Source organism: Aulonocara stuartgranti (assembly GCF_965226115.1).
Source record: "Aulonocara stuartgranti genome assembly, chromosome: 20".
NCBI lineage: Eukaryota > Metazoa > Chordata > Actinopteri > Cichliformes > Cichlidae > Aulonocara > Aulonocara stuartgranti.
This window is the reverse complement of record NC_138956.1, coordinates 3149073-3163064: the sequence shown is the minus strand read 5'-3', so window position 1 is coordinate 3163064 and position 13992 is coordinate 3149073. Positions and strand designations below refer to the sequence as shown.

At 43.7% G+C, this 13992-nt stretch overlaps 1 protein-coding gene across 10 annotated transcripts in view; it reads left to right on the top strand.

Annotated features, from left to right (window-relative positions):
- The window catches only part of wnk3 (WNK lysine deficient protein kinase 3), a 44620-nt gene that overhangs the window by 24688 nt on the left and 5940 nt on the right, over positions 1 to 13992 (top strand). For 4 of the 10 annotated variants that reach the window (XM_082519107.1, XM_082519108.1, XM_082519104.1 and 1 more), the window contains 17 exons: positions 164 to 336; positions 770 to 990; positions 1392 to 1549; positions 1758 to 1846; positions 1964 to 2183; positions 2416 to 2737; positions 2927 to 3045; positions 3147 to 3347; positions 3784 to 7053; positions 7344 to 7387; positions 9395 to 9524; positions 9645 to 9761; positions 9851 to 9952; positions 10060 to 10105; positions 10209 to 10361; positions 10463 to 12480; positions 12699 to 12945. In XM_082519107.1, coding sequence (XP_082375233.1) covers positions 164 to 336; positions 770 to 990; positions 1392 to 1549; positions 1758 to 1846; positions 1964 to 2183; positions 2416 to 2737; positions 2927 to 3045; positions 3147 to 3347; positions 3784 to 7053; positions 7344 to 7387; positions 9395 to 9524; positions 9645 to 9761; positions 9851 to 9952; positions 10060 to 10105; positions 10209 to 10361; positions 10463 to 12480; positions 12699 to 12945 — 7630 coding nt within the window. The remainder of the gene's footprint in view (positions 1 to 163; positions 337 to 769; positions 991 to 1391; positions 1550 to 1757; positions 1847 to 1963; positions 2184 to 2415; positions 2738 to 2926; positions 3046 to 3146; positions 3348 to 3783; positions 7054 to 7343; positions 7388 to 9394; positions 9525 to 9644; positions 9762 to 9850; positions 9953 to 10059; positions 10106 to 10208; positions 10362 to 10462; positions 12481 to 12698; positions 12946 to 13992) is intronic. The other 6 variants (XM_082519110.1, XM_082519113.1, XM_082519112.1 and 3 more) reach the window with 6 other exon arrangements.

The following is a 13992-nucleotide window of genomic DNA, read 5'->3' as shown; positions in this document are numbered from 1 at the left end:
TCTATATGCTGCTAGCACCATCTAGTGGCAGTAGGTGTTATTGCTTCATTATGGGAGTGCTGTCCAGGGCAGGCTTATGTTTTGGTTTCCTGTGAGTAGTCACGGAGTAAGGGAGTGAAACAGATGCTGAGGCTCATGACATGACATGTACCTCCTATTTCAGGATCGCAAGCTGACCAAGGCAGAGCAGCAACGCTTCAAAGAAGAGGCAGAGATGCTAAAGGGGCTTCAGCACCCCAACATCGTCCGCTTCTATGATTCCTGGGAGTCTGTACTTCGTGGAAAGAAGTGCATTGTACTAGTCACTGAACTCATGACATCAGGAACACTCAAAACGTTAGTGTAACCTATCTGCTACAGATAGCTATTATTGAGTCTATGTTTATTATGTTCTAAAAAAAAGAATTATTTCAGTTAATCTATAAAATTTGTTAATCCACATTCATTTGTTTGTCTTGCCAACACCTTGGTACTCACTTCTGTTAATGAATTTGATGAATGGAGATTATTCATACCGCAAAACACAGTTTTTATTGTGCATAGAGTTAATGTACTATTAATTTGGACAGATGTGTTGCTTTATACAGAGATATATAATGTGTTTCAGGTGAAGTGTCATCACATTATCACAACACGTTCAAATTCAGGAAATATAAGTAATTCATAATATTTCGCTATCGCTGTCAGTGTGTTGACTTACACGTTTTGTCTATTGGTTGTTTATTACAATATCCTTTTGAGTTTGATTGCTTTTATTCTCTATCCACAGTTACCTGAAGCGCTTTAAGGTGATGAAACCCAAGGTCCTTAGAAGTTGGTGTAGGCAAATTCTGAAAGGCCTTCACTTCCTTCACACCAGGACTCCACCAATTGTCCATCGGGACCTCAAGTGTGACAACATTTTTATAACAGGCCCCACAGGATCAGTCAAGATCGGTGATCTGGGACTGGCCACTCTTATGAGGACCTCCTTTGCAAAGAGTGTTATAGGTAGGCTGCTTGCAGTTTATAGATTGAATGCTTTTTAGATCACTCATGCCCTGTCTCTACAAGATTAAGGCCTTTCCTCTGCATTCAGCACTACTGAGATTTTACAAAAGTCTCACTTAACTTCAGTAGACATATAGTTTATTTCTATGTTAGTGGTGAATGTAGAAAGAGGGCACTGATGATGAAATGCCAGCTCTCTTAGCCTGCAGAAGCAGTGCCCAGTAAAGATAAATTAGATGATGAGTAGGTAGATTATTATCAGCTTGAAAATTCTTACACTGAGTCTGAGGAAATTTCTGCTTTGTGGATGGTATTACATCACTGTAAATACAAACTCTAATCTGTAGTGAAATAATATTTCGATGTTTGGGTTGTCATAGAGTACTGTTTGGTTTTAACAGGAACCCCGGAGTTCATGGCTCCAGAGATGTATGAGGAGCACTATGATGAGTCTGTGGACGTATATGCCTTTGGGATGTGTATGCTGGAGATGGCTACTTCAGAGTACCCCTACTCTGAGTGCCAAAATGCTGCTCAGATCTATCGCAAAGTCACAAGCGTGAGTCTTTGAAATATTCGCAAGCAAACTCTATGCATTTGTGGTGATGATGCATAAGGATCTAATTGATTGTTGTTTTATTTAATTGTGATCTAAACTTTTTGGCTCAACTCTGAAAATGTTTTAATTGTTAAATGCAGGACTTAAAATCCTAATTACATAAGTTCCTGTAGAATACAATGAATTTCCTGTTTCTTTTATTTTTCAGGGTATAAAGCCAGCCAGCTTTGACAAAGTAAATGACCCAGAGATCAAAGAGATCATTGAAGGCTGCATTCGTCAGAACAAAAGCCAGAGGTAAGCAGAATTTGCTTTCATAACACTATGGCATCCACTCTATTATGCAGAGTGACTGGTAATGTGATCATTAAACGTCCCAGTCTCTTCTATCATCGAATTCTCCTTTCTTGACAGACTCTCCATTCGAGACCTGCTGAACCATGCTTTCTTTGGGGAGGACACAGGCGTCCGGGTGGAACTAGCTGAGGAGGACACAGGCATCCAGGACTGCCTGGCTCTCCGAATTTGGGTTGAAGACCCCAAGAAGCTGAAGGGGAAGCACAAGGACAATGAGGCCATTGAGTTCAGCTATGACCTGGAAAATGATAGTGCTGAAGAAGTGGCTCTAGAGATGGTAAGGCAGGAATAATTAATGCCTGATAAGCTGATCGGGTCCGTAGGTGTCAGGTACTGTTGACTGGGAAAAGGCCTTGATTTGATACTTAAAAGCTTAAATGCAGGTTAGGAATTACAAGCCCTTCACTTTATCTATCAGCCACTTCAAGATTTCTCCAGCTGATCTAGATTTCCTCACCTGACATTTGCCCATTAATTAATTACTCTCTCTTTGCCTCTCTACATTACAGGTGAAATCAGGCTTCTTTCATGAAAGTGATGCCAAAGTGGTCGGAAAATCCATCCGGGACAGAGTGAACCTAATCAAAAAGTCAAGGGAGCGTCGACAGCAGCAGGTCCTTCAGCAGCAGGGCTTTGAAGAACGAAGAGACTCCACTCTCACTTCCTACACCTTTACTCATCCATCTTACCCATCCTCGCTGGTGCAAGGGGTAGCTGGACACACGGGAGACGGAGGAGGAGGTGGAGTGCAGGAGTCCGAGGAGCTTCCTGAAGTGGACCAACGTGTCAGGCAGCAAAATATTTTCAGTGGGGCAACCCTAAATCTGCCAGGTACAGTGTGCTCCTTAGTGACATATCCCATGTGCCAGTAGCTGATCAAAATGTATCTATATGAAACAATTATAATGGTGAAATTTTAAATGAAAATTTTAAAATACATGAATATGATTTGAACAAGTACTTTTTGTGTAGTCTGAATTTTTATAGTGTCTTATTTTTTAAATGTCTTTGACTACTCAGAAGGGGAGAGCATTGGATCTGCAAGCTGTGAATCTTATGCGAGTGGACAGAGCCAGGCATACTCTCTGCAGGGGGACTCATATACCCACTCACAGACCTCATTACCCACAGTTGCATCTGTAGGTGTATTTTTATATCTTACTGATAAACTTATTGTTTTTTGAACTTAAATACTATATATATATTTATATATGTGTTCATTATTTTTCTTGCACAACAGAGCACTGGTGCATTGCCTCATCCTCAGATGCCCCCCATTGGTGAGAGTACAAGTGTTGCTACTATACCTCTTGGGCCGAGTGTTAGTATGACAAGCATGTCCTTAGGACAAAGTGGAGGAGGACCCATGGGTCAGACATTTCTTCACTCCGGTACCGTGGTTCCGCAGGTATCACCAAGTGTACCTCAACAATACTTTCAGGTGAAAATGGTGATAATGTGCAAACTGACAGCCTAATTTAACATAGGGGCAATGAAGGCTAACATTAATGTTAATATGTTCTTTTCCATTTAATAACTGTTTGTGCCAACATAAATCATCCTCATAATCATCTGAGATTCGCCATCTGGTTTTACACTACACAGGGTTTCCCCCAGGAAGTTGTTTGTCAGAGGTGGTGAGATGTCTCTCTCATTAAATACTATATTAGCTTGGAGTGTGAAATTGTGATTCTGGTTAATTTTGTGGGGAGGCAGCCAACCTCTGCTATAAAGCACTGTGGGACACCCTGATTAAAATTAAATGTGTTGATAATTGATGCTTCTTTCCAAAGCTTAATCTTAACCCAATTTTTCTGCTACTTTCTTTTCCCCCTTCTTTCAACTCCAAACATCATTCTCCCATTATCACTCAATAGTCACAAACATTCCCATCAGATGATTTTCAAACCGCCGCTCCCCACGGATCAGTTGCCCCTTCACAGTCATACATACCACCTGTTTCCCCACAGGCACCCATTAATGTTCTCACTGCATCCATGCCAGTCAGTGATACTGCTGGACTAGCAAGGACAATTGTGCCCCACGCTCAGCAGACCCAACACCCTGCCACTCCCATGCAGATCACTGACATCATTTCCCAGGCCGCACCCCAACAAACACAGTCTGTCGTGATCCCCCAGCAGACTATTGTCCCACAACAACAGATGGGAATGGATCCCCAGACCTCCACCCTTCATTTGCAGCAGCAGCCACAACTGCAAATAGGGGGGCAGTCAGCTGAGCTTGAACAACAACAAGTTACTGCCGCTCAGCCTGCAACAGAACAGCATCAATACAGCCTTTCAGCTACGTCCATCGAGAAACATCAGTCTGAGACTCAGCAGCAGATCTGTGTACAGCAGTCTGCCCCACACGTCCAGCCAGCTTCACAGCAGCATGTGTTCACACCACAAACAGGTATGGAGCAGCGAGCTATGCAATCAACAGGGGATCCCTGTGAACAGATAATGCTACAATCACAACAACAGCTTCAGCAACAGCAAACTTTGTTACAACAGCAGCAGCAAAAAGAGCAGCAGCAACAAGTTTTACTGCTTGAGCAACATCAGCTGTATGTCCAGCAACAGCTTGATCAGCAACAACAAAGAGCACTGCTTCAACAGCAGCAGCAAGCCCAGCTGCAGCAGCAGCAAGCGCTTAAACAAAAGCAACTGTTGGATCAACAGCAACAGCAACAAACTCTCATTCAGCAGAAACAAGAGCAGCAGCAACAAGGTCTTGGACCGCAAGAGCAACCAATTTTTCAGCATCAGTTAGAGCAACAACAACCAAAGCAACCTCCTTCACAGCAACAGAGTCAGTTATATCAACAAATTGGACAGCGCCAAACTGGAACACAAAAGGAAACAGAGAATCAGCAACAAAGTGGGAAAAACGAGCAACAAATTTTATTGCAGCAGCATCCCCAGCAGATGCAGCAGCAGAATGAACAACAACTGCAACAGCAGGCCTTAATCCGGCAAATGGAACAGCAGCAGGCACTGATACAACAGCAGTTAATGCTACAGCAGCAGCAGCAGCTTCAACAGAAAGCTCAGCTGCAGCAACAAGAGCAGCAACAAGCGCAACTCAAACAGCAGATAGAACAGCAGCAGCAAGCTCTGTTGCAACAACAGTTAGAGCAGCAGCGTCAACAGCAAGTCCTGTTACAACAGCAAGCAGAAAGATTACAGCAACAGGCTCTAATGAAGCAGCAGTTTAAAGAGCAGCAGCAAGCTTCCATCATTCAACTTCAGCAAACTGAAAAACACAAAGCTGTCCCTATACCACAAAGCAACAGTGAGCAGCAGATTCATCATCAACCAACCGATATACAGCAGATGTGTATCCCACAACTGAACTCTACTCAGTTTACACCTCATGCTTCTCAGATGATAGAGCAACAGCAGCAAGTAGCACTGATGCAGCAGCAGCAGGCATTTGTTGCCCAACCACAGCAGCACACATCTGTAATGGAACCTCACATATCAGTTGGCGCACCAGTCAGTACTGAGGTAATTCATCACCAAACTTATATTATATCTCAGGGCCAAGTGCCCATGACCATTCCTACTACTGTTCAGACGCCTGCAAGTGTCCCAGCTCAAATCCTTACACAGCAAGGACAAAGTGAGGCTCAGCCCCAGAACCAAGGCCAGAGCCCAGCCAAGTTTATAGCTCAGTCTGCAGCCCAAGCACCTCAAGCTATGACAGAGGGCCAGGTAACTACCCCATTATCATTGATTCAGGGACACACACAAGTCATCCAGAGCCAGCAGGTTCCTTCCCAAAGTAGTTACCCTGGGCCTGTTACTCCCACACAGAGTCAAGTAACTTCTCAGCCAATCCAGGCTCATCCTCTGACCACAACCTTTACTCAGTCACAGCCACTGCATGGCCAGGTCCCAAAGGCTGATGTTCAAATGATGGGCCAACAAAGTCAAACTACTGTCCAGCCTCCAGGTGCAGTTGCTTCAATCCCCAGTCAGATTCAACATGAAACTCTTATTCAGCAAAATGCTCCAATGCCAGCGCTCACCCAGCCCCAGATCCAACAACAAACTCAAGGCCAGCAAGCTAGCCAGTTGCATGCGCAGTCTGCTGCTGGTCCTTTGACCAGTCAGTATGTCCCTCACCCTACCCAGCAAGCCATACCACCTGTACAGTCTGATATAACTCATATTACCCAACAGCTGGAACAACAGCACCCAGTAATCCAGTATCAGCAGATGATTCTGTCACCTGGCTCAGCTGGAAGTTGTGGAACTAAAACAGATGGTCTCAATTCAGTAACTGCCCCTCTTCATCCTATACAGACCAAACAAGCACAAGTCCCAGGCCAAAGATCACTACATTCAGTTGTTCAGGGTGACCCTTCAGTAATTCAGTCCATCTGCCAGCCTGCTGTTCCTCAGTATACTGAGCAGTACCAACAACAGCTGCAGAAGCTTTCTCACGTGCAGCAATCTCTCGCCATGCCACCCCCACAGACCCAGCTACCGGCACTACCCAGCTCAACTCCCGTTCAGCAACCACTTCCTCTGAAACCAGCTTTGATAACCTTTGACGAGAGTCAGCTTCCCTCACAGTGTCAACCTACTTCACCTCTAATGACCATTGCTCCTGGACAATTAGGCCCCAATAATGTGGCTGAGCCTCAGTCCCGGGGCAAGACCCTGTCTCTGTATAGCCACCTAGTGCTAGGTGCCCCTCCTTCTCCACAGCACCATCCCAAGCAGATGCCACCAGCTCACACACAAACACAAGCCAGCAATCAGGCCCAAGCACACTCTCAAACACAGATACACACTCAGACACCTATATCTGAGCAGCCTATTTTGCCCCATGCTGTCTTTCCTACGCAGCAAGTGCCCCTAAGCCCTTTGCATACCTCATGTCCTTCTACACTATCATCTCTTACATCCCTGCCATCCACCTATCCTGCTGTTGCCCCTGCTCCAGAGCTGCCCACATCTTCACCAGCAGCCCAGGTAACCTTACCAGCGCAAGTCGACTTTATACCCACCTCCCCTCTGCCTGTTACTACTCTACAATCACTTGATTCTAATGCCCCCAAACCCAAACTGACCCAAGGCTCGCTGCAAGACTGTGACCTTTCCCTGCTGGGCATTGCTCAGGTACAAAAAGTATGAAAGTTTGCTTTATAAATTTGATAATAACTTTACTGACATGCTGGCACAATAAGTAAGCATACTGCTAAATCGAAATATTTGACAATAAGCTTTGACTGCACCTTTTTGATTCATACTAACAAATTTTGATTCCTAAGTGTATTCATAGAACGTGTCCTATATGTCATTTGTCATAATCACACTATTGCTTTACTTGCCGTTAACATAGCTAATCTATTTTTGCATTCTTTTCTTCATGCTGGCATGGTTTGTGTGTGTGTGTTTGTATATATGTCACTCTACAGGATGGTCCTTGTAAGACAAGTGCAGATCGTCATTCTTCATCAGGGTAAGTGATATCATTGCAGTCTGATTTCCATATAAATGTAATCTCAGTACTGAGTGAAGCTGTAATTTGCCATACAAGGACTTAAAACATGCTCAGAGACTTGGTTTTTCTTTTAAATTGAATTCATTTTGCAGCTAAGTAGTAGTGCAAAAAGATTGTTTTTTAGAAATCATAAGAGTCTTATGATGTAATAATGTTTTACATTTGAATCCTTTACAATTTCACATTAAATGTTGAGTGAGAGCCTTTAAACTGCTTCAAGCATGGCTGCTGCTTTTAGATCATTTGTGGAAAACTCCTCTGCATTTTTCCCTGGGTTGCACTAGATTTTAAACACTGTGGCCAAATCACAAGCCTTTATCTTTAAAGGCTCATTTTGGGTAACAATGCATAGTCTCAGTGATCTTTCTTTGGCAGGTCAGGAGTATTTGGTTTTGGTTGTTCTGGTTCAGCCAGAAAAGTCCATTGCACTGTGTGCTGACCTGCAATAACACTATGACAGAAACCTTAGTTCAGGTGGTTTTTGTTGGATGTTCTTCTCATTGACAGTCTGACCCTCAGGGTCAGATTCCTCGCGCATAGAACTGCCGGTATTGAAAACGATGAGAAGTTTGCTTCTGTTTGGGCCTCTGACTGACGTGCCACATTTGGAATCGGACACACTGGTGTTTGATCTCTGCTTCATAGACAGGAACTTTGCTCTTATTAGCAGTGATGATTCTGGACAGCCATTCACAAATGCAGGTTAAAGCTTTATTATGCAAAGGATAATCCATATGTAAACATCAGGAACACAGACATCTTCTCTGGGCTAAAGTTCATTTAAAATGGACTGAGGCAAAGTGTAAATATGGTCTGTGACAAACAAAGTTTGAAATTCTAATTGGAAAACATGAATGCTGAGGCACCACACTAAACAGGGAAGGGACCATCCAGTTTGTTATCAGCACTCAGTTCAATAACCTGCATCTCTGACAGTATGTGGTTACATTAGTGCCTATGTAATAATAACCCTGAACATCTGGAAAGGCACCATCAGTGCTGAAACATGTATACAGGTTTAGAGCAACACATGCTCCCATTCAGATGACATCTTTCTTAGGGAAGGTCTTGCATACTTTAGCAAGACGGCGCTAAACCACATACTGCATCTTTTACAACAGCGCTGGCTTTTTGGTAGAAGACTCCAGGTGCTGAAGAGGCCTGCCTGCAGTCCAGATCTGTCACCCATTTAACCCTTGTGTGGTGTTCGTATTTTTGTTACTCAGCCAGTGTTCATGGGTCTGGTGGACCCGCTAGAGTTTTGGCTTTCCAAATTAACACTATCAAACAATTTTATGTTAAATTACTCAACAGATGTTTACTTCATCCCAATTACAAGACATATGAACAGCAAACATGGTTAATTTTTTCCCTTTACCTTTGTTAGATCACATTTATGAATTAATGTGCTTCTCGTTTTTCTTTTATATAAAATGTTATAAATAAATCAGTTATAATCAAGTGGAGTGAGTGGAAAGACACAACACATTTACACGTGAAAAAATAATTAATTGTTTAATTTTTCTTTTGAAAAAAACTGAACACGGGTCTCACAAACCCGAACACCATACAAGGGTTAAAACATTTAATGCATCATGAAATTAAAAATACCACAAAGAAGACACAGGATGTTTGAGCAACTAGAATCCTACATGAGACAAGAATAGGACAATATGCCTCTCCCAAAAGTTCAGCAGCTGGTCTCCTCAGTTCACAGATGTTTACAGACTATTGTTAAAAGAAGAGGGGACGCTACCAAATGGTAAACAGGGCCCTGTCCCAACTTTTTTGAGACATGTTGCTCCAATGAAATTCAAAATGACCTGATTTTTGAGATTTGGAAATCATTGCATTCTGTTTTTTTTTCTATTTTATACAGTATCCCTACTTTTTCATAATTGAGTTTATACATTTATACACACTTAAGATTTACAATACAATTTCTAATCTCCATGACACCTTTAGGTGTATACCAGCCAGTGGTGAAGACCCCTTGCAGCTCTTGGCGAATGGAAAATTAGAGAAACTTAAGTCTCAGAGACGAGCTTCCAGCCAGAAGTCTGAGAAACACCAGTTTCAACTGAGCATGCTTCAGGTGAAAAAATATAGGAAACACCAACACCGACTTTATTACTATATTTGTTAAAGTATATTTATGGATATTAAAAGATTAATAGCAAAGAATAAATGTGATTATTTGTCTTGTACTTAATAGGTGTCCGGCAGTGGGGACAATATGGTGGACTGTCAGTTGGAGACTCACAGCAACAAGATGGTGACATTTAAGTTTGACATTGAAGGGGATGCACCCGAGGACATAGCAGATTACATGGTACATTACTGTATGATCCTGTAGTTTGCACTTATTTTGAAAAGTATTGTTTTAATTTTTGATGACTGCCATTTGATAAAACTTTGCAGGTGGAGGAGGACTTTGTCCTTGATGTGGAGAAAGAAACATTTGTTGAGGAGCTCAGAGCGATAGTTAAGAAAGCCCATGAAATGCTTCAGACACATTCAGAGGTACTATCAGTCTAGCCTCTTTAGTCTTTCTGTTTTGTTTGAATAATGCTGAATCTGAGAAAACGTGAATATATATACAAAATGATAAATCCTTATTTTCGTACTAGACTGGATCGACTGACCAGTTACAAGTCAGCACTCCCACTTACTCCAGTAAGTTTAGGCATATACAAATGTTCTGGTAGAATGGGAATATGTTCTATGTGATGCTTCTCAACTTAGTAGAAAACAGTAATCAATCTTTACGGTTTCTCAGTGGACCCAGTGCCCCATTCCTCCCCAGTGGGACGTTGGCGGTTCTTTATCAACCAGACTATCCGCCACAGAGACTCTCTTTCCAGTCAGGGAGCAACCACACCATCACCCACTGCAGAGACAAGGATTCCCCAGTCTCCTAAAAGAGAGAAAGGTGAGCACTCCTGGAGTCGGTTTTATTACTTTGGCTTATTAACATGGCCCATTTGGCCACATAACAAAAACTTAACTCCGTGTTCATTTCTGCGGCTGTAGAAAGTGAAGGATCCCAAAGTCTGGAGTCCTTGAGTGGAATGGGCTCTCCTTCCTACCCCACCCTTTCTGCCACCTCCCCCCCAGACTCCACTGTTTCAGTACCTACTTCCATGAGCCCCTCTGCTACCGCAGCCCCTGTTCATCACACAGCACCTGAAACCAGGCCTGGACCAGCCTCTGTCCCTGTCACCACCTCAACTGGCCTTATCTCAGCTTCTGCTGACCAAATTTCTATTGCTCCTTTAACTATAGCAACATCTGCTGCTGCTCCTGATGCTAACCTCACCAGCTTGTCCACTGCTCCTGCTGTTGTGTCTCCCTCACCCATCACTATTCATCCTGATAACCTGACTTCTCCTGGAACCAGTGTTTGTTCCACTGCGAGTCAAAGTGTAGATGATACTCTGATCTCTGCTTCAAGGCCCCGTATGTCTGCCGTGGACCAATCTTCAGCCTCTTTTCATTCCCCTTCTCCTGCTGTAGTCATCCCTTCTACTGTAAGCCAACTTGGCATAGAGCAGCAGCAGACATACACCCAAGTAGCCCAACCAGCCCCACAACAGCCACACCAACAGCTACAGTCTGCATCACAGCAGCAAGTACCATCACCACAACAGAAACTGCAGTCCCAACATCAGGTGTACCACGAACAAGTACCACTACAGCAGGAACGAGCACTTCAGCAGTCTCTCCAGCAGTTGCATCAGCAGCAGCTAATTCAAACACAAATACCACTTCAACAACAGCTGACTGAGGTGCAGGGAATGTCTCAGCATTGTCATTCAGAGGTGTTACAGCAGTCTCTGCCTCTGCCACCTTTTCCTCAGCAGCCAACCGAACAACCCCTTGTTCAACAGCAGACATCAAAGTTTTCCCCACAGTTGCTGCAGCAGCCTCAGTTACAGCAGTTACAACAGCAGATTATGAGTCCTGCTGGTCCATTGCCCCCCAAACAAGCCCACATTGATCAACAGCAGCAGCAGCAACAGTTAAACCTACAACAGACATTACACTTACAGCAGCAGCAGCTACAGCAGCAACAGCATCAGATGTTTATGGGTGCTGCAATTTTGAAACCAGATCAAAACCAAATGCTGCCCCTATCAGTTAGTCAGCAGTTTCTTCAACAGCAGACACAGCTAAATGTTTGCCCAGTACCACAACAGCAGGTCCCACAACAAACCCAAGTGCCTGTTGAGCTGTTATCACAACACATACAGGCACAGAAACAATCACAATATACTGAGCAGCAACAGGAGATGGTTAAAGCTGTGGACACGCCCCTCAAACAGCTGCAGTTTCCACTACAGAAGCAGTCCTCCTTACAGATGTCAGAGTCAGAGGTGTCCACGGGAGAGACAAGTGTTACAGAGGACACAGGGAGTTATTCTGCCCCCTTTCATCCCTCCTCTGACTCCTCTCTGCCACCTCTGCATCTGGGAACTGCTGAAACCCCCTTACCCACATTCTCCCACGTAATGACGCCATCCCCTGTTCAACCTTCCTCCGTAGCCGAGTCAGACAGCGAAGGCCCCCCCAAAATTGAATTTGTAGACAACCGCATAAAAACCTTGGATGAAAAGCTAAGGAATTTGTTGTATCAGGAGTACAGCAGTGGGACAGCACTGGCTGGGGGGGCTACCTCTGGCCCAACATCAGCTGCCTCCACATCAGCAGGTGGTGATGAGTCATCAGAGCCACAGTCAATCCACCACTCATCTTTCCCCCCACCTGCCTCCATCTCAGATACTTCTCCACAGTCCTCATCCTCCACTACTTCCTCCACCACCTCCCGTTCATCTTCCACTTCTCCTGACCCAGAGAGAGAAGGAGGTGGAGAGAAAGCTTCCAAAGAGGTGCCCAACTCTATGGAGTTGGACCCAGTGGAGCAGCAGCTTGGCCCATCACTCCTCACCACCTCTGTCTCATCCAGCCCACCCACCCCTCTTCTGCCTCCCAATCAGGATGACTCTGCTGGGCCCCAACGCCCACCTGTACCAGGAGAACCAACCATTCTTGTGAGTGAATACCACAGATTAGATTTCAAGTAAATTCTCCTTCAGTTTGTCTTTCACTGTAGTGAATTATAATTATTGTTCTGTTTCAGTGTGTAAATGTGACTCCACTATGTTTCAGCTGTCCGCGATTATTTGTATTATATAAATGTTTGAGTATCTCTGCGTTTTTTTATATCTCAACTCCATGCAGCCACTCTTAATTGTCTTAACTGTTCTAGGCTGTACCCTCACATTCTGACACCAGTGCCATTGGAGATGCATCATGGCCCCCCAATCAGCAACCGATCCCCCTCCGGCACGGACAGCAGCAGCACAATGCAGGAGGTGGATATTTTGGCCTAAACCTGACATGTCCTAGTATCAGAAATCCTGTTAGCAAGAAATCCTGGACTCGAAAATTCAAAAACTGGGCATGCAAACTGCGTCACTCCGCCAGCTTGTTCAAGAAGCCCAGAGTCCAGCAAGGTAGCGTCCTTTTAGGGAGTAAGCGCGCGCGAGAGAGAGCGAGAGCGAGAGAGAGAGAATGGGATGTTGGGGCATGGACCTAAATCTAATATCTAGTACTAATTTTAACATAGCAAAATAACTTTTTTAACCTTTAAGGCTTTAAAGTTAATGTTAATGGACATTAATGTTTCCAGCTAAATAATACTGTTTTATGTATGTTTTTTTATTTGGTTATAGTCCCCCCTGTAAGTCCCTAGTGTTGACATCACTGCATACATTACTGTTTGTTTTTATTTATTGATTTTTTTTTCTAAATTCCTTTTTACTAAATTTCATTTTCTTGGCAGTCTTTCTTTTTGCATGACTTGCTCACTCAGGGGCGAGAACAGTGGAGCGTAGAGGAGGGTGGGAGATTGGCACAGTGTAGGAAGAGTTTGGCATCACAAATCTGATGTCCTCCCAGTGCTGATGAACTATGGAGTAAAGACAAGCTGTGCCTGTGCCAAGGAAATATTCCTTCACATCACACCTCAACCGCAACAATCATCTCAACTGCACCTGCTGACTCAGTGTAGACAGCGTAATGCAACTCACATCATTACACAGATAGCATAGATGCTAAGTTACCAAGCTGATGTTATGTAATTGTTTGTAGTTCAGAATACATATAGGCTTATCCTGTAAACTCATACACAGTAGCACTGCTCCAAAACAATAACATATGATGTAGCTGTAGTGAAGTAAGTGATGGTCATAATATGTTAGAATACAGTGTGTGCATTACCAAAGGATTGTAAGTTACTGCCGGGCTCTTTTGCACACGTTTAGGCTTTCCATATGGCTACGTTTTATCATGCTTTTCAAGTATTCCAGTCATCTTGCATGTAATCGTGTTTATGTGTGTAAAGTGTGTAGCAGTAGCTTAGATCTTCTGTTACAAGAGCACATGCATGAGCATGTATGTTATGTTCTACACGCGTGACTAATAATGGACCATTACCTGTAAGTAACACATATACCAGGCTGTATATATTTTATGTTAATTTTTATGTTTTATTTTTCCCT